We start from the raw sequence: 24,586 nt of genomic DNA on the forward strand, positions 1-24,586 counted from the left end.
ATGAGTTGGGTTAGTAGATGGGCAATGATAGTTTTAAATGACACCTATTTCATGTTGGGAAGGAATAGTGATTTCCTCTTAGACATGTTACATCTGGGCAGAGCACTATATGTTCATGTGGTCAGGCACATTTGTTGGTCCAAAGTTCTCCTGCTGCTGCTGCTGCTAAGTCACGTCAGTCGTGTCTGACTCTGTGCGACCCCATAGACAGCAGCCTACTAGGCTCCCCCATCCCTGGGATTCTCCAGGCAAGAACACTGGAGTGGGTTGCCATTTCTTTCTCCAATGCATAAAAGTGAAAAGTGAAAGTGAAGTCGCTCAGTCGTGTCCGACTCTTAGCGACCACATAGACTGCAGCCTACCAGGCTCCTCTGTCCATGGGATTTTCCAGGCAAGAGTACTGGAGTGGGGTGCCATTGCGTTCTGGCAAGAAACAAAAACCTGCCTCTCTGAAAGAGAGTTATTCAGTCTTTTTTTTACAGACTGTACTATGCATAGCTGCTCAGTCATGTCTTACTCTTTATGACCCCATGGTCTGTAGCCCGCCAGGATCCTCTGGACATGGGGATTCTCCAGGCAAGAATACTGGAGTGGGTTGCCATGTCCTCCTCTGGGGAATCTTCCTGACCCAGGGATTGAACCCAGGTATCCTGCATTGTGGGCAAATTCTTTACCATCTGAGCCACCAGGGAAGCCCAAGAATACTGGAGTGGGTAGCCTCTCTGTTTTCCAGGGGATCTTCCTGACCCAGGAATCGAACCAGGGTCTCCTGCATTGTAGGCGGATTCTTTACCATCTGAGCTACCAGGGAAGCTCATGAAAATCATTTGGTAGACACTGTAAATTTCTTTTGACATTTTTCTCTCTTAGGCTATTTCTATTTTCTTTAATTCTTTAGATAAAATATTTAATTCACTGGCCTGGCATGCTGCGATTCATGGGGTCACAAAGAGTCGGACATGACTGAGTGACTGAACTGAACTGAACTGATTTGAAAATATTGGTGGGAATAAATGAACACATGCTTGGGATTTATACAAAGCATTCATCTATCGAATAATGTTTGGTTGAATTAGATCATTTGGCTTTCAAATTTTTTCTGTATCTAAGTAAAGAGTAAGTTTCACAAAACAATTCACTATACAAATACATGAATGTGAGTGTATTTATACAATGGTCGCAAAAAGTTACCTTTATTATATGAGATGCATGCTGATATTTTATATTCTTTCCCAATTCTTTTTTACAAATCAATGGTTTCCTCTTCATAAGTCACATCCCATAATTTGGGAAACATTAAGCTTATCCTTCATAAGGGAGGAGTAAGTGTGGATATTAATGAACTACATGCACCCACCATAAAAGCCAATACTCACAATGACCTATTCTCTTCTCCCTCACTGCATGTGACTAATGTGAAATCTGGTCCTTTCCTGGGGGTTAGCCCTGACATTCTCCAGCAGACCCATCTGACTCAACAAGTTCCAATAATTCAATTCATCTGAGGAAGTCAGAAGCCCCACTTAAGACCTACAGCAATTAATGATGTTGGATTCTAATTTTATTATAATAGATATCCTTGCAAATAAAACTCTTGGCTCTTCCCAGAATTATGCAAGAAATAAACAGATATCCCCGAGCCTCAAGCCATGCTACAATCACCCACATACAACTGCATAAAAATCCTTTCTCTAACCACTAAACTACGTGTGACTTTCTCTTCCTCCATCCGAATGTAGGACCTGTGATACATTCTCAGTATCACGGCATTCTGCTTCTCTCCTTTGAAGTGAAGTGAAGTGAAGTGGCTCAGTCATGTCCAACTCTTTGTGACCCTGTGGACTATAGCTGACCAGGCTCCTATGTCCATGGGATTCACCAGGCAAGAATACTGGAGCGGGTTGCCATTTCCTTCTCCAGGGGATCTTCCCGATCCAGGGATTGAACCCAGATCTCCCGCATTGCAGGCAGACGCTTTAACCTCTGAGCCACCAGGGAAGCCCCTCTGTCCTTTGAATTTACCTAATATTGCAACAGACTTGCTTCATCTTCAGCACAGGTCAATATTTTCTTGACATTTTGAGTTACTTTACATCACCTTCTCACACACCTATATCCTTAAGTTCTAGACCAGAATTTTATTTGAGATCGTTGAAATGTTCTATAACTGTGCTGTCTTAGTTGTTGGCCAGTAGCTACCTAGGGCTACTGAGTATTTAACATGTGGCAAATGTCGACTGAGGGACTAAATATTTTATCTGTGTTGTAATGAATTTAAACGTTCATATTAATAGCCATGTATAGTTATCATATTGACACTAATTCTTGACACTGAATCAGCAAACTCTTTTTCTCTAGGGCAAAACAGTAAATAGCTTAGGCTCTGGAGGCCATGCAGACTAGGCCACTAGTCAGTTCTGCTGTAACAGTATGAAAGTAGCCACTGATGACAATATGTAAATGAATGTGTGTGGCTGTGTTTCAATAAAACTTTAGTTGCAAAAATTATCAATGGCCTGTGGGCCAGAATTTGCCAATCACTTGTCTAGACTATCAAGCCTCTGGGATATGGCTGTAGCATCATATGAATATCCTAGAGTTAAAATTCTCACGTTTATTGCCTACTTTTTAACCTATGTTATATATATGTTGATAGGGAGCCTGGTGGGCTGCCATCTATGGGGTCACACAGAGTCGGACACAACTAAAGCGACTTAGCAGCAGCAGCAGCATATTCATGGGAGATAAAGTATATTTGACAAAGACCCTATTTTTATACTAGACAACACCTCTACTTTTTTTTTTCCAGTGGCTTCCACAGTCAGCAGTTTGCAGACACTCTAGACCCTTCATTTAAAAATGCTTATTAGAAGGCTGGTTAGTGCCCAGACAAGTCCATTCTTCCCAGGCGTCTTAAGATACAGTGATCAAGAGTAAAGAATTCCTGATTCTGGCCATAATGGAGAAACTCCACCTGCTCTTCAACATGACCCCTGTAGTCAGTTCTCACTGCATACCTCATTTTCTCTCCCCAAATCCCAACTTTAACTGGTAAAAGAAAGAAACACACTTCCTGTGTCCCCTCATCCTTCAATTTCTGCCTCACTATGTCACAGTCAATGGAGGAGGCTTTGAGATCATTTTAGCCATATTCTCAACCATACAGAAGAGGCTGTGACAAATAATGGTCAAGGGGGTTGCAGCTTCTCCTGACCCTTCATCCAGGTTCTCTCCCCAAGGAGACCATGTACCTCTGCCTGGCCATCTCGAGTCAACATGCGGTTACTCGCACAAATCATTCAGTGAAGGGTCCTCAACATGAAGATGCATCTTTCTGGAGCTACCTAAAACTTTCTCTCACAACTGCTTATATTTCCTTGAGAATTTCTCCTTTACCATTAAAATGAAAATATTCTAGGATAACACACCCACTGCAGTAGACCTGACAATACCACAAAAATGCTAAGAGAAATACATAAATGAAAGAGCTTTAGATAAGCATCATCAAAGCAGCATGGCTGAGTGCTGGGTCGAGACTTAACAGCTGGTTACTGAAGCACACCTGGGCCTCAGTTTTCTCATCTCTAAAATGAGGCCCAATCTCTCAGAGCATTTGTACAGATTAGATAACATGGGTAAGCGTACACAGGACAATAGCCCACATAGTAAGACCTCAATAAATGCTAGTTCCCTTTCCCTCCTCTTTCTCTTAAGGAAAATCAGTGACCTTACACTGAAATCTTTTAACAGTTCACACCATAGAGCTATAGAAAGGACTCAGAACCAAGATATTCTTTTATGTGATATTTTTGTGCCCAATGATACATTTCATTTTCAGTAAATGTTAATACGTATGATAACCTGAAAATCACCAAAACCAAATTTCCACTGAATCACACTAATGATTTTGGAAGTACATGTGCAGGGATTTTAGACGCTTCACATGCTCTGTGGACTGTCATGAGGCGCCAGCAGCGTCAGAAAGCAGGCATGTCAGAGGCAGGCTCAGCGCGGCAGCACCTGCAGCATCTCGGCTGTACCCACTTACTTCGACATGAAAGCACCGCATCTTATTCTCGCATCGCTTCCCTCGGGAAACAGCAGTTCTGGGCTGTACAACACATCAACCAACACTGAGAATTCAGCCTGCATCATCGGGCTGAATTGTTGCTCCAAGGAGGCCACTACATCCTAAGGAATAAAGCACAATAGAAGACATGTGAAGCCCTGACTCAGATTTCATCCTTTAAAAATACGACAAGCTTATGAATACTAACCAGAAATGAGATGTGGGACTTTCAGAGAAGAGGTACCCTCCTTGCCAAAGCACTGGATGCGTGTGCTTTAAGCAGAGGCTGGCTTTCTGTGTGAACACTTCCTGGATCTCCTTTTTCATGTATATGATAAAGGAGGAGTGGGTAGCTACAGATTTCTGAGAATATACAGGAAAGATAGCAAGTCAGTAAAGCCACGGCTACAAGTACTGCAGTTTCTGGGATTGTAATACAGATAGGGCAAAAGTGAAAGTCTCTGTCATGTCCAAGTCTTTGCGACCCCATGGACTAAACAGTCCATGGAATTTTCCAGGCCAGAATACTGGAATAGGTAGCCGTTCCCCTCTTCAGCGGATCTTCCAGACCCAGGATTTGAACCTGGGTCTCCTGCATTGCAGGCAGATTCTTTACCAACTGAGCAACCAGGGAAGTCCACAGACAGTACAGGTATTCATCAAACTGGAGTTAGAGTATGCCCAGGGAACAGCTAAAAAAGACTTCATATGTGTCACTGGTCACCTGAAACTGACCATTTTTTTTCCAGTGGGGGAAATTCCCTGATATTACCTGAAGCAATATTAGTACTACACAAGGGTTCGATGACATTTAGTAGTATTTAAAATTATACTTTTTGACAGACACTATTGATCATCTACCAGTAGCCTTTCCTCATCCTTTTCCTTGCTAACAGAATCTCCATGTTTTTTCTCAGTCAGGCAACAACATTGTCAGGGAGAGGAGCCCCTGCCCGCCTCCCCTAGGGCCAAGGTTGATTGGTTTAAGCCAGTCTTGGTCATTCCATTTCCCCTGCCAACAACTGGTTAGGTGTGATTCTGTGACACAATCTTGGCCAATAAGACATCAAGTGAAGTCTGTTGAGTGTGAGGGTGTGTATGGAGTTGGGGAGTGGGCAGGGCAGATTCTTTAGAAACTATCTATGGCTTCTAAGATAGCCTCAGAGTGTGAAAATTCAAAATACAAGGCAGACCTCAAAGGACCTTTGAAAACCAGCCTTAAGCTGAAAATCAACAGACTAATGGTGGTTGAGACCCTGACCAATGAAGCTACTGAATTAAACACCTCAGGAAGAGCCCTAGTTTCAGACTTCTTGCATGTGAAAAGATATATTTTTTATTATTTAAGCCACTTTTCGCTGTTAATTATAGCTGAAAGCAGTCAACTGACATGTTTCTTAAATTAAGTATAAGCAATGATAATTTATCGAACATTATTTAATGATGAAAGCCTCCCCTTTTTGTTTTAAAATTAACTAAGAAAACAAACAAACAAAAAAGCAAACACTCACATAAAGCAATACTTTATTAGCCCATAACTGTAGCTTTATTCTGTTAAGCAGAAAACTAACTGCCAATTGCTTATTGTTACTCTCAGCATATACTTTTAAGTTATTTTCTTCCTGGTAGTCTCTTGATTTCTTATGACTAGATTTCAGGAGTTAACTTTTGTTTAACTCTTTCCTTCCCTTTTAGCAAAAGTGATCATTTCTCCTTCAATTACTAAATAAGTTTTCTGAGAAATTCCTCATAATAGTTGAGAGAGACTACCAGGGAGGGAAAAAAAAATCACATAAACAGAAACTAGATATTATACAAAGCCGGGAAGAGAATATGGTTATCAAATGTGACCACAGTTACCGTAGTTAAGAAAACATCACTAAAACATACCTCTCTTTCAGACTACCTCTCGACTTCATTTCATTCTCTAAACAAACTGTGTCCAGGCATCTATGATGTGAGTCTCTATCTCCTATTTCGATCATGGGTCAACTATGTAATCTCTTTAACTGTTTCCCCAATGTGAAAACCCAGGATAATGATACTAGCAATTACATAGGCTTGCTGTGAAGATTAAAAGTAAATACATACAGTAGCCTCTACAATGTTTTGTAATAACCCTATAATGGAAAATAATCTGAAAAATGATCACTGATATACACCTGAAGCTAATACAACATTGCAAATTAACTATGTGAAATAGTTGCTTAGTCATGTCCAGTTAGCACTTTGGGACCCCATGGACTGTAGCCCAACAGGCCCCTCTGTCCATGGAACTCTCCAGGGAAGAATTCCGGGGTGGGTTGCCATTCCCTTCTCCAGGGGATCTTCTGGACTCAGGGATGGAAACCAGTTCTCCTGCATTGCAGGCAGATTCTTTACCGTCTGAGCCACCAGGGAAGCTCTCACTACTCCCCAAATTAACTATGCTTCATTTTAAAAATGGCTTAAATGATCCCTGAAAGTACCTGTGGCAGATTCATTTTGATATTTGGCAAAACTAATACAATTATGTAAAGTTTAAAAATAAAATTTAAAAAAATAAAATAAAATAAAATAAAAATGGCTTAAAAAGCTAAAAAAGAAAAAACAGCCTCTAACATGTACTGGCCACTCCTTAATGTTAGTAATCATTGAATACCAGTTAGCTGCAATCATCACCATGTTGCCAAATTCAGTGGTTACTTTTCTGTCCTCATCTTACCTAAGCATTTTACACACTGTTCCTGATTCGTCAAACACTTTCTACTCTTGGTTCTGTAACATCACATTTTTCCTTGTTTTCCATCTGTGTCCTGACTACTCCTTTACCAAATTCCTGGTCCTTTCTCTTCTACATCTACAGTTTCTTGTGAGGAACCTCATGAAATTGCATGGTTTTGACATCATATATATGCTGAAAATTCCCACATTTATATTTCCTGCATTGATATCTTTCCAAACCACCCCAGACCCATACATCCATCAGTCTGTTTGACACATCCATATAGATAATGACATAGGCATCTCACACTTAAGATTCTCCATACAGAATCTCTTGATTCCAACTCTCCCATCCTTCCTTACCTTAGCAAATGATCTAATCATATTATACCAAGGCTCATCCTTGATTTCTCTTTCCAACATCCCACAACTCTCCCATCCATCCACCAAGCCCCAATGGCTCTAGGACCAACTCTATCCAAGATTTATTATCTTCATTGCTATCACTACCCCCTTAAGCCAAGCCACCATTACCTTTTACCTGAATTAATGCAACAACTAATGAACTAGACTCACTGCTTCTGTCTGGACCCGATAGTCAACTCACCACTCAAGATCCACAGTGTTTTTTTTAAAGGTAAACCAAGTCATGCCTATTTTCTGCTAAAAATCCCCAATGATTGTCCATCACATTTACAATAAAGCCAAACACTTTATCATGCATGGCAGTCTCTACGGGATTTGGCTACTTATTTCATAATACTGTCTTCCTTTGCTCCCATCTGCCCCAATGGGATTCTCTTGGTTTCTCAAATCTCTAACCTCATTCCTGCCAAAGCATCACTGCATTTACTCTTCCTTTCCCATAAAGCTCCAGACTCTTCCTCCTCATTTGGGTGTCAACGTCTCCTCAATGGAGAAGTACTCCCTCACTACAGGATCACTCTCCCAGTGACTCTCCATCATACTGTTATCATGATTTATTCATAGCAGTTTTAATTATCTAACATTATATCATTTAGTTAATGGGTTACAATGCATTTTCCATGAGGACACAGACCTCATGGTTCTATCTCCAGTACTTAACACGGTGGCTGGTACAGTGTTCATCAAATATATATTTATCCAGTGAATGTAACTGACTATGCTGAAATAAGTTGAAAGCATGCCCTCTCTATGCTGGTTGACATGACAATCTCTCCTCTGAAATGTCTGCTCCCCTGTCTCTCATAAACCTGCTTGCCTCCTTTCTGACTGTGCCTTTTTTCCCTCATTTTATTTCACTATTCTGCAACTTCTGGCAGCCTAAAAAAATGTTCTTTGTTTTTCCTACCACTATACTCTTTCTTTTCAGAGAAGGCAATGGCACCCCTCTCCAGTACTCTTGCCTGGAAAATCCCATGGACGGAGGAGCCTGGTAGGCTGCAGTCCATGGGATCGCTAGAGTAGGACACGACTGAGCGACTTCACTTTCACTCTTCACTTTCATGCATTGGAGAAGGAAATGGCAACCCACTCTAGTATTCTTGCCTGGAGAATCCCAGGGACAGAGGAGCCTAGTGGGCTGCCGTCTATGGGGTTGCACAGAGTTGGACACGACTGAAGTGACTTAGCAGCAGCAGCAGCATACTCTATCTTTTAGCAACACCAACCAACTCTTACCTCCAAATATAGACCTACTTTCCAGTACATTCAGTAGCCAATAAATCTAATTCACTGTGTGTTCAACGAGCACAGCCAACATCCTTTTACTGTATTCTCTCCTTCCTTCTGACAGTCCAGGGTCTATAATGTTACCTAGTCTCCAATCATCAAGCCTCTTCAATGTCCCTCATGCTCCCTCTCTATCTCCATCTAAGAACCAACAGGTCTGTTGACCTTGCCTTCATTTTTTTTATAATTTTATTTAGTTAGTTATTTTTGGCTTTGCTGGGTCTTCATTGCTGTGCACGGGGGCTGCTGCAGCGCGAACTCCAACCAGAAAATAATTCTACTTATTCTGTTTTGGCTTGTCTACCCTCTCCTTATGTTTTTCTCTTTACCAACGATTCTGGAAAACTTAATGTACATATGACTTTCACTGGTGGACCCAATGTAGTGACTTGTGAACAATGTATGCTCTCATCTTGTTTAAACCCTCAATATAATGTTTGCTCCTTTGTAGTGTTACAACGTCCACCTTATCTTATGATGTAACCACTTATTGCTATGTTAATTATGGTCTCACTGTGTTACAACTACAAGATTTAATGTGAAAAAAATAAATAAATAAATAAAGTGCAGGCCTTGTTCACCAAAACTTGGTCTCCGCATGTCGCTCTCTCTCTCAAATTCTGGCTGAGTCTCCATCTGGAGCGCGGAACCCGCCATGCTTGCTAATTATGCCTGGGCTTCTAAGATCTGACCCGGGAGGCCTCAGTGTCTCCTCTCCTTCGAGAGAACGGAAGCACCTGCGGCCTACGTAAGTGGTGCAAACTTCTTGTCTTGAAGTTTTATTGGTTTCCCGCGTAAACCAAGCTACTCAGCCTCTTTTCTCCACTGAATTTTCCTACTGAGCTATCCTCATTCTACTACTCTTTACATCTCTAATTAATATCTAATTGAAGCTATTGTATCCTGATTCTCGCCGACGCCGTCCCCGCTTCGAATACCCTGGATCAGCCGGGGCTGGACCCCGGCACACAGGCTTTCTCTAGTTGTGTCAAATGGGGACGACTACATTCATCTATTAAAACTCTGAATCTTCACCAAGTAATCTACTCATTACCTCTTATAATATTTATTCCAGTTCATGTTGTGACCATTTTCCGTGCCAAAAACTTTCCTCAAGCCATACTCCAGTTTGTGCCATGACATCCTTCACTGGTTATGTGAGTGGGAAGGTATCTCCTATGGGCCGAATTATGTCCCTCTCAAAATTCATATGATAAAGCCCTAATCCTGGTGCTTTGACATTTCCCAGATGGTGTTAGTAGTAAAAAAAAAATCTACCTGACAATGCAGGAGATGCAAGAGACGTGGGTTCAATCCCTGCGCCAGGAAGATCCCCTGGAGAAGGGAATGGCAACCCACTCCAGTATTCTTGCCTGGGAAATTCCATGGGCAGAGGAGCCTGGCAGGGCTACAGCCCACGGGGCCGCAAAGATGGACACGACTGAGTGGCTGAGCACACAGCACATACACAGTGATGCTTCAGAATGTGACTATATTTGGAGTCAGGGCCTTTAAAGAGGTATTTCAAGTAAAATTAATTCATATGGATGGGCTCTACTTCGAAATGACCGGTGGCCTTACAAGAAGCAATTAGGACAGAGAAGTATGTGCACAGAGGGAAGACCACATGAAGGTACGGTGGCACGCATGCCACCTGCAAGCCAAGGAGAGAGACCTCCCAAGAAAACAAAGCTGCCAGCGCCTTGATCTTGAATTTCTAGCTCCAGAGCTGTGAGAAAGAAATTTCTGTCGGTTAAACCACCCAGGCTGTGGTATTTCATGATGGCAGTCTGGGTAGATTAATACAATGCCTCTCTTTACTCAGTGTCCCAGAATGTCCAGGCCAAACACAGGAGTGGGATACTATGCAAATAATTTGGGAGTAAAGGTGCTCACACCATTCTCATCAAAGAAATATAAAAGGATATTGAGACATAAACTGAAGCAAGGTTGTGAAATATTTATTACACGGGTCTTTACAGTAAATTATTCCATCAAATGTATTACAGTTATTATTTTGATATTAAGACCCATTACCTCACTGTCTGCTGCTGCTGCTGCTAAGTCGCTTCAGTCGTGTCTGACTCTGTGTGACCCCATAGACGGCAGCCCACCAGGCTCCCCTGTCCCTGGGATTCTCCAGGCAAGAACACTGGAGTGGGTTGCCATTTCCTTCTCCAATGCATGAAAGTGAAAAGTGAAAGGGAAGTCGCTCAGTCATGTCCGACTCTAGCGACCCCATGGACTGTGGCCTACCAGGCTCCTCCGTCCATGGGATTTTCTAGGCAAAAGTACTGGAGTAGGGTGCCATTGCCTTCTCCAACCTCACTGTCAGAACACATTAAATAATACCTACTCAAAAAGAAAAAAAGAAAAAGACTCCCAACAACTTCTATCTGGAAGCAATGTTTTAAAAAGGATAACGTTGGTTGGACACTGGAAAGCAAAGCCTTGTACCCAACTAGAATTTGATAGTTTTAACCATAGTTTATTTATGTGGCCACATATATTAAAATTATAATTTAGAAAATATTAATGTCATTTCATGCTGTTATTGTACCTGTAACTTTTCAATAATATTTCTGTAATCCCAAGAAGGCCCTCCAAGAGCTTCCTTAAAGCGTGGTCCAGAGCGAGCTGATAGTCTCCAGCCCATGGCCGCTCTCTGCACCATATTTGAATGACTCTTCAAGAAAAGAGTATTCACTTGGCTGTCCAAATCCACTGGAATGGCAATTCCACGATTCTTTGCTGAAAAAGAAAAATTTAAACACTTTCCTCTTAATTTGACTAAACTTACTTGACTGGTATCAAAACAATTAAGATAGAACAAATACAAAAGAAAAAAATGAGACAAATTCTGATATGTAATGTAAAGCATGGTGATTATAGTTAGCCATACTAGAGCATATATTTGAAAGTTCCTAAGAGAGTAGATCTTAAATGTTTCCATTTTAAGAAAAAAAATTATGACTGTGAGATTGTTAACTAAATTTATTGTAGTAATCATTTCACAATATATACATATATCACTGACAATATTATATGCCAGTTATATCTCAATGAAATGGGGAAAAAAGAAAACTATCAAACCTTCAAGTTCTGCCATTAAATTATTTTACACAACTACAAAAGTGTTTAACTTGAAAGTGTCTCAGTTCTTAAGACCAATGACTAAAATAGACTCATTACAAATTCAAGATCTTATTTGATTTCTTGATGATTAATGTTTAAAATATACTTTATACATCATCAATATGGGAAAACACTGTATAACAATCATATATATTTGTATCTTCCTAGATGCAGAAGACAATTAAAAAGCAGGCAGAAAATACATGACAAAATCCTGACAGTCCATTTTATAAATATAATTCTTCTGTATATGTGTATGCACACCCATGTAAAATGCACAAAACTGCATATGGTAAAACATCTGAGACAAGAAATCAAAAAATTGCAAAGTATGAGAAAATATGCATTGGAAAATAGTACACAGTACATGTTCTTCTTTCCAAGATCCACTGAAATTTATATTTTAATAGACATAGTTTTCCCTGGTGGCTCAGATGGTAAAGAATCTCCCTGCAATGGAGAAGACCCAGGTTCAATCCCTGGGTTGGGAAGATCCTCTGGAGAAGGGAATGGCTACCCACTCCAGTATTCTTGCATGGAGAATTCCATGGACAGAGGAGTTTGGTGGGCTACAGTCCATGGGGTCGCAAAGAGTCAGACATGGCTGAGGAACTAACACTTTCACTTTCATTTCATATCACAATACTGAAAAACAAGATTGCTTGCCAAAAAAAAATACAGAAATGTTGAGGTATTTTTGCAAGCAGAATGAAGATGAGATTCATCCATCAGAGAAAGAAGAGAAGAAATTGCTCTGCAAGAGATTAGAGTTAGAACAGGCCTTCCTAGGTTCCCAGCCAAACAATACATAGAGTGGAGATGGGAGGTGGGATAGTCAGCTGGCAACTCCAGAAAGAACATCTGAATAGCTGGGAAGTTTAGGTCCTCCTCTCTCTGACAAGTATAAACAGAGTGACAAGCAGCAGAGGCTTTTACCCAGAGGATAAAGTTAGAGAAATGCAGAAATGTTCTCTCAAGAAACAAGAATACCTGCCTGGAGAAGATGCCAAATGAAGGCGTTAGGGATTGACAGAGAAGCTGAATAGGGCTGGAAGTAACTCCAAAGATCCTGATCAAATAAGAAGAATGCAGGGGAGAGGGGGGTTACCCCAGTAAAAAGAGAAAATATATTAAAGATTTCAACCCATGAGGAAAAACCTCCTGATTTTAACACTTGTTAGTACTTCCAGCTTGTTTTCTCTTTCTCTCTCTCTCTCACACACACACACACACACGTACACTCCAAGAAAGCCTGTGTATCATTTTGGAGGGGGGCTTCCCTGGTGGCTCAGATGGTAAAGAATCTGCTTATAAAATGCAAAATACCCAGGTTCATTTCCTGAGTGAGGAAGATACCCTGGAGAAGGGAATGGCTACCCACTCCTGTATTCTTCCCTCACCCAGAATTTAGCGTAAGCCTTGTCATTTACATGAGAAAGCTAGTAGAGAAACAGACTCTCAAAACTGCAGTGGAAGCCCGTGCAGGTCATTTATAGATCTTTGTAACTATGACATACCACCACGAATCACAGGGAAAAGCAAGAACATTAAGAACAGCTCTGGGACTTCCCTGACTGTCCATTGGTTAAGGGTCTGCCTTGCAGCGTGGGAGACACCAGTTTGATCCCTGGCTAGGAAGATTCCACATGACTCGGAGCAACTAAGCCCATGTGCCACAACTACTGAGCCTGCTCGCCTAGAGCCTGTGCACTAGAGAAAACTGGTGAGAAGCAACAAAAACCCACAACAGCCAACACATAAATAAATATTTTTTAAAAGAGAAAAACAAATATCACATACTAATGTCTACATGTGGAATCTAGAAAACTGGTACAGATGATCTTGTTTGTAAAACAGAAATAGAGGCACAGATGTAGAGAACAAATGTACGGACACCAAATGGGAAAGGGAGTGAGATGAATCGGGAGACCGGGATTGATACATATTCACTTATAGGAATAAAACAGACTATCTAATGAGAACCTACTGTACAGCTCAGGGAACTCTACTCAGGGCTCTCTGGTTACCTAAATGGAAAGGAAATTAAAAAAAGAGAGGGTATTTATATACGTACAGCTGATTCACTCTGCTGTACAGTAGAAACTTACACAACACTGTAACACAAGAATACTCCAATAAAAACTAATTAAAACAAAGAATAACTAGCCTCAGTGAAAATAGAAATGATTCAGGGAATCACAAAAAAAAAAAAAAACATTCAAATAATTATAGTTATTGTCCTCAGAAAATGTGAGCACACACCACATTCAAAAAAAAGAAAATAAAAATAAAGCAATCTTGGAAATTAAAATGACTGCATAGATTGTACAAAAGAAATTTCAAAATTGGCTGTAAAAGATAGGAATAAGGACCCCCTGGTGGCTCAGGTGGTAAAGAATCTGCCTGCAGTGCAGGAGACCCAAGTTTGATCCCTGGGTTGGAAAGATTCCCTAGAGAATGGAATGGCTATCCACTCCAATATTCTTGCCTGGAGAATTCCATGGACACAGTAGCCTGGCATGCTACAGTCCATGGCATTGCAAAAAGTCAGACACGACGGAGCAACTAAATAACACTTTGATAACTGGGAAAGTGAAGGAATCTTCCACAACACAAAGCATAAAAGAGTCAAAGGGACAATATACAGAAGATGAAAAGATAGAAATACTTTGTAAAAAAAGAAATAGTACATCTAGAATTACTGTGGTGCTAAATGGAATAAGTATCTGTTATCTAGAAAATTCACTCATGTGAAAAGACTTGAAGACTCATAATATAGATGAAGTATTATAATAGACCATATTTTAAATAAAATGTGTGAGTGTTAGTCGCTCAGTCGTGTCCGACTGTTTTGCGGCCCACCAGGCTCCTTGGTCCATGGGATTCTCCAGACAAGAATACTGGAATGGGTTGCCATTTCCTTCTCCATTAAATAAAATAACTATGCATAAAAATGAGTCCAAGGGAAACTAAAACAGAGAGAAAATGAAATAGGGAGGGTCACCCAGGAAGTCAAATATCTAATAAATGTAAGCTCCAGAAAGAAACATCCAAGACAATGGAAGAGAAAAAATTATTAAGAAAATATAGAAGACAATTAATAACTTTGAGTTGAAAAAAAATGCAAGTCTTAACTGAAACGGTCTACTGTGTGTGTTAAATAGGATTAAATAGGATTAAATAAGCATATTGTTCATATACATGTATAATGCTATTATCGGTTGAATTGTGTCTGCCAGAAAATACGTGTTGAAGTGCTAATCCCAAGTACTTGGAAAGGTGACCATACTGGGAAATAGGGTCTTTGCAGATGGAATCAAGTTAAGTTGATGCCCGATTAGGGTGGGCTTGTGTCCTCATAAGAAGGGGAGGAGGGAAACAGAGCTAGACACCATGTGAAGACGGAGGGAGACTAGATTTATGCATTTCCAAGCCAGGAACACGAAGGGCTACCAGCTGGACCACAGGCTACGAGAAAGGCATGAACAAATCCTTCCCTACAGTCTTCAGAGAGAGCACGGCACTGCTGACACCTGGATTTCCGCCTTTTAGCCAGCACTGGGGACAACACATTCCTGTTGTTTTAAGGCTCCTCGGTGTGGTCATTGATTTGGCTCCCCTATGAAATCACTGTAAATGCCAATAGCAGAAAGAAAACTGCAAGAATTTTCAGAGAGAAAAGAGGGTTTCTACAGAAATTCAGACAGGCATCAGACTTTTCATCATCAATACTGGATGCTAGAAGTCAGCAGAATAATATCTTTACAGACAGACTGCTGAGCAAACAAACCAATTAGTAGCTGCCACTGGGAAAAGGGAAGTGGGGAAAGGCAGGGGTAGAGCAGAGGATTATATGTACATGCAGTTAAGAGGTACAAACGACTGTGTAGAAAATAAATAAGCTACAAAGCTATACTGTAAACACAAGGAATATAAGCCCATATTGTATGATGATCTAAATGGAGTCTAGTCTATAAGAATACTGAATCATTATGTTGTACACCTGAAACCAAAACAATATTGTAAATCAAATATACTTCAATTTTAAAAGTGATAAAGAGGCAAAAAAAAGACCAATGGATAAAACCAGATTTTTTTAGGTGTTTATAAACCATCTAAACTAAAAATCAACAGTGATGCCTAAATAAAAACATTTCAGAACAAGCAAGGCTCATAAATTTTTCTATTCAGAAAAAAACTGATTTTTAAACATTATCAACCTATAAGAGATTTCATTGTATTTCAGAATAGAATACAATCATCACAAGTCATAACAATGCAAACCAGTCATCTATAAAGCAATCACTGGAACACAAAGTGGGAAAGAAAAGGTGAAAAATGAAGATGTGTTAATTTCCTGATTTTTCACAGTGTGAAGATAAAGACATTATTTAGACCTGTTATTCAAGTGATAGGGATAAAAAGATATTCTTTAAAGTTATAATGATAGTCACTAGAAGATTTCTTTAATTAATGGAAATAGGAGGGAAGGAATAAAAAGAAATGAGAGTAAGTGAGAATGAGAGGATCTGGCTTGCTTCGTATAATGGAAGGAAAATAACAGCAGTGGCAGTACTATTCCTGTTGGTGAAAATTTTGTGATGCTCAGAGATACTTAAAAACTTCTTTGAAAATATATAATTTTAGCTGCCAACACAAAAAGTTCCCAATTTAGACAGGAGCTCGAGCTAAAGTTTTAAGGAAACAATAACAGCTCTAAGCCAACCCTAAATGATCAATTGTACCACTGTCCAAATTTCCCAAGTGAATATTTTCCTAATATTCCTTATAAATTTCCCTTTTCCACAGCATACAATGTCTCTGCTTCTGTCCATCACATACAGCAAAGCAAATGCACTCTAGTCCCATCTGAAGGACCAACAGCCTCAAAATGGCCAAGCTGCACATATTTTTTAAATACTTAATTTTTACTTGACTGACTCACCCATAATGACTGCTTCACACATATGCTGGGTTTGCTCTAAACATTCAAAAGTCAAACAGAAGGCAATATTCCTTATATGTTATTTTCTAAGCAACAGAAAATAAGAAAAATTATAGAACTTAAAGTGTTAGTTGCTCAGTCATGTCTTGACTCTTTGCAAGCCCATGGACTGTAGCCTGCCAGGCTCCTCTGTCCATGGTTAATACATGCTTTTGAACTGCTGTGCTGGAGAAGACTCTTGAGAGCCCCTCAGGCAGCAAGGAGATCAAACCAGTCAATCCTAAAGAAAATCAACCCTGAATATTCATTGGGAGGACTGATGCTGAAGCTTTAACACTTTTGCCACCTGATGTGAAGAGTCACCTCACTGGAAAAAGACTCTGATGCTGGGAAAAATTGAGGGCAGGAGGAAAAAGAGGCGACAGAGGATGAGATGGTTGGATGGCATCACTGACTCAATGGGCACTAGTTTGCACAAACTCCGGGAGATAGTGAAGGACAGGGAAGCCTGGCGTGCTGCAGTTGGGGACACAAAGAGTCAGACACAACTTAGCAGCTGAACAAAAACAACATAAAACTTAAAATTGCTCAAAACATATTGCAACCCAGTTTTCACAATTGTTTAAACAAAGGGGATAGATTTACCTCCCCTTTAGTAACCAGATATGTTAGATACAACTGACCATCAAGTGAGTGTGTGCTGCTATGAATACTAAGAAGTATTTTTCTAATGACACCAGTGAAGATGTAATCCAACGGTGTGTGAGTGCATGCTACACTGCTTCAGTCGTGTCTGACTCTTTGCAACCCTATGGACTGTAGCCCGTCAGGCTCCTCTGTTCATGGGATTCTCCAGGTAAGAATCCTGGAGTGGGTTGCTGTGCCCTCCTTCAGGATATCTCCCCAATCCAGAGATGGAACCCGCATCTCTTCCGTCTCCTGCACTGGCAGGCAGGTTCTTTACCACTAGTGCCACCCCAGCATATGAAGCCCCCGTATGAGTGTGGTCAAGAAAATCTCATTCCCTACCCCCTCCTCATACCTCCCATGAGCTGCTACCACTATTCCACTATGGCCAGCAGCAAGGAGACACCACTATCCCAAACTTTATTGAAAGGGTGTTTCTGTCCCCCAAACTGAACCACTCTAAGCTGGTTTTTTCTAGTCTTCTGTCTTGGCACAAATTGCACAATATACATTAACTGGCTAAAATAAACCCTACTTTCTCATGCCCAAAGGTAAACTCTAGTCAAATGCTAAATCACAATTTCTAAGCAATAAAAGAAAATCAATTAAGCAACTGGGGAAAGGAGAATTTGAGTTAAAATAAGTGAGCTGTGTAGATAATTATAAAACTTTTTCAAGCAATTGTAAAATGTTAATACCTTTAAGACGTGGCCTGAAATAGATTCTCGGCACTGTCAAAATATTATAAAAGAATTAAGTTGAAAGCAAAAGTGACAATGCTAATTTAGTTTTCTATATATAGTTTAACAATTAAAGCAGAAATTTGTGGCTAGGAAAAGAAAGGAATTAATTCATGATCTCACTTTACAAGAACATTAATAACCACAATAATATTTTTCTAATGTAACCAAAAATATGATCCACATTTAACTTCCATTTATTAAGGTAGTAAACATTCTGATATAAATATCAGAATGTGAATTGAAATGTGAACTAGGATGTAATTTGGGGGTTAATGGTTTCTACACCTCCTATCTTCAATCAGAAAAAACTAATGAATTACCAACAGCCAATCATTCTTTCAGCATGTGTCATTAACTCCAACTGTGCTTTAGTGGTCATATAAAAGTTTAAAGTATTTAAAAAATAAATGTTCCTATTTCACCCTAAGCTAGAATGCAACTAAGATACTATCTCATTAAGGGTATTTTGTCAGAGAATAAGCATATGGAGTTCTTTAAAATCAAATAAGAGAGAAGATGGGTTGTTATTAACAATTTATCTTTTATCGTGTTCTGCCCAGAGATGGCTAGTTCTCTAAAATGCATTATCTTTATTCATAGGTATTGTGATTACTGGGCTAACTGACTAATTAGGCTTACAAATCCTGAAAATTCTCTAGATATGACAAAATTACTTTAAGATGTAATTGAAATCTATTTTTAATTATTATTCATTAAATATTGCATAGTCTGTGATATTTTTAAATTAGACCAAATTACTGGTGGCAACTGGCAAATGAAAATCTCTGAGAATACACGTATTACAGTGATAAGTGTGACAGGAAAAAAATGTTTAGATAAATTGACAGGTTGGGGAAAAACGCAACAGAAAGTGTAAGCATTTATTAATAACACTTGGTTTGTTGTCAAGCACCCCTGTACAGGCTCAGAAAAATAAGAATGGCTAGTGCACAAGAAAGATAAGTGAGCAGAGTGGTACCTTTTCTGAATCAGGTCAAAATATCCAGGATAAATCACCACTGAAACACTAGCATTCTTAAATATGAAGAACACTAAATACACAAATTGTATCTTTCCTGTTTGGTACTCAATCTACATTTAACTGACCCCTCAATTAAATAAAATTTTATTACAAGTGTTGGAGCGGAGAAGACAATGGCAACCCACGCCAGTACTCTTGCCTGGAAAATCCCATGGATGGAGGAGCCTGGTAGGCTGCAGTCCATGGGGTAGCTAAGAGTCGGACACCACTGAGCGTCTTCACTTTCACTTTTCACTTTTCACTTTCATGCATTGGAGAAGGAAATGGCAAACCACTCTGGTGTTCTTGCCTGGAGAATCCCAGGGACAGAGGAGCCTGGTGGGCTGCCGTCTATGGGGTCGCACAGAGTCAGACACGACTGAAGCGACTTAGCAGCAGCAGCAGCAACACTGGAGAGGATGTGGGGAAAAAGGAACCCTTGTGCACTATTGGTGGGCATATAAATTTCATGAAGCAGAAAACAGTGTGGAGGTTCCTCCAAAAATTAAAAATAGAACTGCCATGATCCACATATTCTACTTCCAGGTATTTATCCAAAGAAAATGAAAACATTAACCCCCAAAGGTATATACACCCCTGTGTTCACCACAACATTATTTACAACAGCCAAGAAATGGGAGCAACCAAAGTGTCTGTCAATGTATAATGCATGGATAAAGAAGATATCACACACACACACACACAAACTGGAAACCATTCAACCATAAAAAAAGAAGGAAATCTTGCCATTTGGGACAGCATGGACGCATCTGGAGGTTACTGTGCTAAGTGAAATAAATCAGAGAGAAACACAAATACCACACGATTTCACTTACATGTGGAAGCTAAAAAACAAAGCAAATGAACACACAAATCAAAACAAAACTCACAGATACAGAGAAGAGCTCAGAGGAGAAGGGGCTTAGGAAGTGCGCGTGGAGTCAAGGCAGTCCAAACACATGCTGAAGGACGGCCACTATACTTATTGTGCTGATCACTTAATAGTGCGTAAAAATATCAAATTATTGTGTTCTAAGCCTGAAACTAGTGTACTGCTATATGCCAATTCTACCTAAATTAAAAAAGAATATATAATTTTATGGGTTATGTAAGAACTAGTATTGGCACACACACCTGACTATTCATCTGGAAAAAATTAACTGGATTTCACATCCTCTATCTTACAACTAAATATATTCCAGATAACTCAAAATTGTAAACAGCCACACCAAAAAACAAACAGACCAGGCAAACTAAAACCATGAACATTCTCAATGGGAATTAAAAAACAACATCTTAGGCTTATCAAGGCCATTCTGGAAGATGAAACAAAACCTAAAAAGCCTACAAGAAAATAATTTCTACATGCCCCGAAAAATTCAAATGACAAATGAAAAACTGAGAAAAAAAATATTGGCTACTTTCAGGCAAAGAGCTCATTTTCTTAATAGATAAAGGGCTATGCAGACTATCGGGAAAAAAACAAACAAACAAACAAAACTTAAAAAGAGTAAATAAAAAGTGACAGTTCACAGAATAGGAAATACCAGCGACTCAATCACATGGAAAGGTTTTTTTTCCCTTACTTGTAAGAAGAGAGACACAAATTAAATCTATATGGATACTTTCAGTTAAAAGATTTGCAAAGATCTAAGAATACAATAACACACCGTATTATTAAGGAGACAAATTATCTCCTGCATTGTTTGTGGCATATAAATTGAACAATCTCTACAGACTACAGTATCTGTCAAAAGTAGAATACCCAGAAATTCTACCCCTAGGTATTTATCTTATTCTTCCTCATGAGCAAAATGATTAGAAACAACATAAATAATAATGGGGTTAAATAAATTAAAATATAGGCACACAATAGGATATTATGCAGCCAATGACAAGAGTAGAATATTCATTCCTTTGTATTCACTCAGGTATTTTATTCATATAATAAATATTCATCAATCTACCATGCTCTAGCCAGTGTCAGATTCTCGAACTTTGTAACAGATAAAGCACTTAGCTTTGTTTTTTACTGAAGTATGATTGCTTTACAATGTTGCATTAGTTTCTGCTGTACAAGGAAATAAATCAGCTATATGTAGATAGGTATCATCTCCCTCTTGCACCTCCCTCCTACTCTACCCCATGCCACTTATCTAGTTTTATTCTGCTTTGTGATTCCTGTACATGTAACATTTACCCTGAATGTACTAGAAATTCACTGAGGTCAAGACATATGGTTTCTCAGACTGCACATCCCTAACAACTAGAGTAATGTTTTTCAGATAATGAGGGCTTATTAGCTGAATTAATAAATATGTGAAAAAGTTTATAAAATTTGTCCTAGCTTCTCCTTCAGATTTAATTTTTTAAGTAATAATGGAGTTTTAAAATTTCCATTATTACTTTAAAACCATAATTATAGAGATACATCATGTCAAATGCTTTATACAATCAATCAGAACATCTAGAGAGATGAAAATAGACACACTGATTTAAGACAGACTGAATTTCTCTTCTCAAAGGGTTAATGTTTTATACACATTCAAATTTGGGGGGCACGACTGGCTTGAAGATTGATGTTCATTATTCAAACCATTTGTAAAAGATATTTTGCAAAATTTCCATTTGGAAAAATGATTTTTTAACAAAGTACCCAATATTAATGCCCTCAAATCATTTGAAGGTTATGAAACACATGGAACAAAATTCTTTTTTAAAAGAAATAAAATGGGAGTGATCCTTGGATGCTTTTTCTCAAGTACTTCTAACATGTGCTATTGTATTTTATACAAATGAATAAATTGAAGAACAGTAACTGACTAATGAAATTAACATCCTGATCAATATTTTATACTTTAAAGGTATGATACAATGTTATTCACACTGATTTCTGATAGGAGAGCATCACAAATGCCTACTAGGATGTCAGTCTAGAAGGGGTTCACACCTGCCTGTGTGACCAAACGAGCTACCTAACCTTGCTAACCTCATGACCTCATCTTTAAAATGGGCCTACGGATTATGTCTATATCACAGGGTTTACCACACTGTCTAACACTAATAACAAGGCTTCCCAGGTGGCTCAGTGGTAAAGAATCTGCCTGCCAAAGCAAGGAGCTGCAGGAGACGCAGGTTTGATCCCTGGATTGGGAAGATCCCCTGGGGAAAGAAATGGCAACCCACCCCAGTATTCTTGCTTGGGAAATCTCATGGATGGAGGATCCTGGTGGGTTACAGTTCATGGGGTCACAAAGAGTCAGATACAACTGAGTTACTGATCATATACACACACAATAACACTAATCAATGCTCCCCGCTCCCAGTAAGGTAAGTTCTGACCTAGTAAATGCTTTTGCTGTTTTTACTACCTTTTATATCTAATGTATAAATATGAAAGAGAATGAAATATTTTTGATGATAGATGAGTTCAGCCAATATACTTGAGAGCACTTTACAAATGACAAAAAGTTATGTAAATATAACTAGAATAGACAATATAATAATTATCTGCATTTATAAGAATGTGTTTACCAGTTTGTAAGTGTACTGAAATTTTGCTTTAAAAAAATTAGGTATTCTCTTTGATTTTGTAACATTTTTCTTAAATACATATATTCTTTGTTTTCTTTAATATAAATTCATATATATTTCAATTGTAATAAATGCCTCTTTGTATTCTTAAAGAGGTGTTGACACACAAAAATGACTTTGCACCTGAGCTGTAACACGTTGGACAGATCCCTGCTTGGCGAGCCAAACTGCCATAGTCCTAGTTTATATGTTGGGGCTTCCTAAGAAAGGACTCTGGAGCAACCTGGTACAGCATCAACTTCATACTCAGAGAAACTTGGATTTCAAATCCAGCTCTACTTATTAATCAGGTAAGTTATTTAACCTTTCTATGCCTAAAGTTCACCATCTGCAAAAATACCTAGCTCATGGATTACTGTCAGTCAACAACATTCAAAAACCAGCTATGTCATTTTGTAGTTTATATTCTAAAGGGAGAAGCAGACAACAAAGAGGTAAACAAACAAACAAGGTGCTTCCAAACAGTGGTAAGGGCTAAGATGAAAATAAAGCAGCAAGACAGGACAAGGGGTAGGAAGAAAACTACATATGGAAAACTATATCTGGAACACTTCACTGAGCATTTAATGTTTGGACATGTCATCATATGGGAGAGAAGGATTCAAATAACGAGAACAGTACATGCAAAAGCCCTGGGATGAGAAAAAGGTTTACAGAAGAGAAACGGAATGTAGGCCAGTGTGGGTGGATCAGAGATGGAGGTAGGGAAATGGGGGAAAGTAGTAGTAGATGGAACTCAGATGATGAAGGTCTTTCTAGGTCATGACAAGGAATAGGAATTTTTAGTGCAATGGAAAGTTTTACATAAATGACTGATATGATTTGATTTACATTTTAAGATCACTACAACTACTATATAGAAAATGGGTTGTAGCGAGACTGGGGTAGAGGTAGGGTATTCAGTAATGACACTCTTCTGTAATCCATGTCATATCATGGTGCATTTGACAAGAGTGTCTGACAAGAGAACAAAAAAACTGATGGATTTTGGAAGTGGAACTAATAGAACCTGCTATTGTATTTAACAGAAGTGAACAAAAGGGAAGAGTCACATGTGACTCCTAAGGTTTTAAAAATGTACTAACTGTAAATAGTTATTCTTTGAAGTGGGACAAAAATCTGCCTCTTAGGGAGTTTCCTGGCAGTCCAATGGTAAGGACTTGGTGCTTCCAATGGTTAGGACTTGGTGCTCCCACTGCCAAGGTTCAATCCGTGGTCAGGGAACTGAGATCCCATAAGTTGTGTGGCATGATCAAAAAAAAGAAAAAAAATTTTTTTAAATCTGCTTCTTGCAGTTGCCATATATTAATTATAATCTATTCCTGGGAACCTGTAAACAAAATCCATTCACACCTTCAAGTGTTGCAAGATAAGACTTCTTTTTTATTTGCCTAAATATTTCAAATGCTTTCAAACACTGTTAGGGGAAGCACACTGACTGAAACCACCCACCCTGGCCAGGCACCATAGTAACCATTTGCATGTGTTGTTTTACAACAGGAAGTCCTGGTAAGGAACATGGAACTAATAAGCCACCACCAACCGGAAGAGTTTCAGAAAGGTCAAAAGGAGACGCTGCATGTCCAACCACCTCCCAGCATCCTTCTCACTGGCATCCTTCTTGGCTGAACAAGGTGTGCACCACCAGGAAGGACTCTGAGTCAGAATGATTGGCTAAAGACAACCTGGAAACTAATCCCATCACCATAAAACTGTGAGCCACGAGCCACATGGCAGAGCAGTTCTTCTGGTTTCCCTTACCCTACTGCTCTCCATCTGGGCGCCCTCTCCCAATAAAATCTCTTGCTTTGTCAGCACATTTGTCTCCTGGGACAATTCATTTCCAAGTGTTAGACAAGAGCCCAGTTTCGGGCCCTGAAAGGGGTCCCCCTTCCTGCAACATTATTACATAAGTAAGGGAGGTTTAGATCCCTTTACTACCACAGATGCTTACTTCTGAATGCTTTCATTTTGAT

General features: G+C 39.3%; 1 protein-coding gene across 5 annotated transcripts in view; it reads right to left on the reverse strand.

Moving 5' to 3' along the window:
• The window catches only part of ITPR2 (inositol 1,4,5-trisphosphate receptor type 2), a 586,098-nt gene that overhangs the window by 258,270 nt on the left and 303,242 nt on the right, over nt 1-24,586 (reverse strand). For all 5 annotated transcript variants that reach the window (XM_055572406.1, XM_055572399.1, XM_055572407.1 and 2 more), the window contains 2 exons: nt 11,046-11,236; nt 4,049-4,191 (listed from right to left, as the gene is read on the reverse strand). In XM_055572406.1, coding sequence (XP_055428381.1) covers nt 4,049-4,191; nt 11,046-11,236 — 334 coding nt within the window. The remainder of the gene's footprint in view (nt 1-4,048; nt 4,192-11,045; nt 11,237-24,586) is intronic.

This window comes from Bubalus kerabau, chromosome 1, assembly GCF_029407905.1.
Source record: "Bubalus kerabau isolate K-KA32 ecotype Philippines breed swamp buffalo chromosome 1, PCC_UOA_SB_1v2, whole genome shotgun sequence".
Lineage (NCBI taxonomy): Eukaryota > Metazoa > Chordata > Mammalia > Artiodactyla > Bovidae > Bubalus > Bubalus kerabau.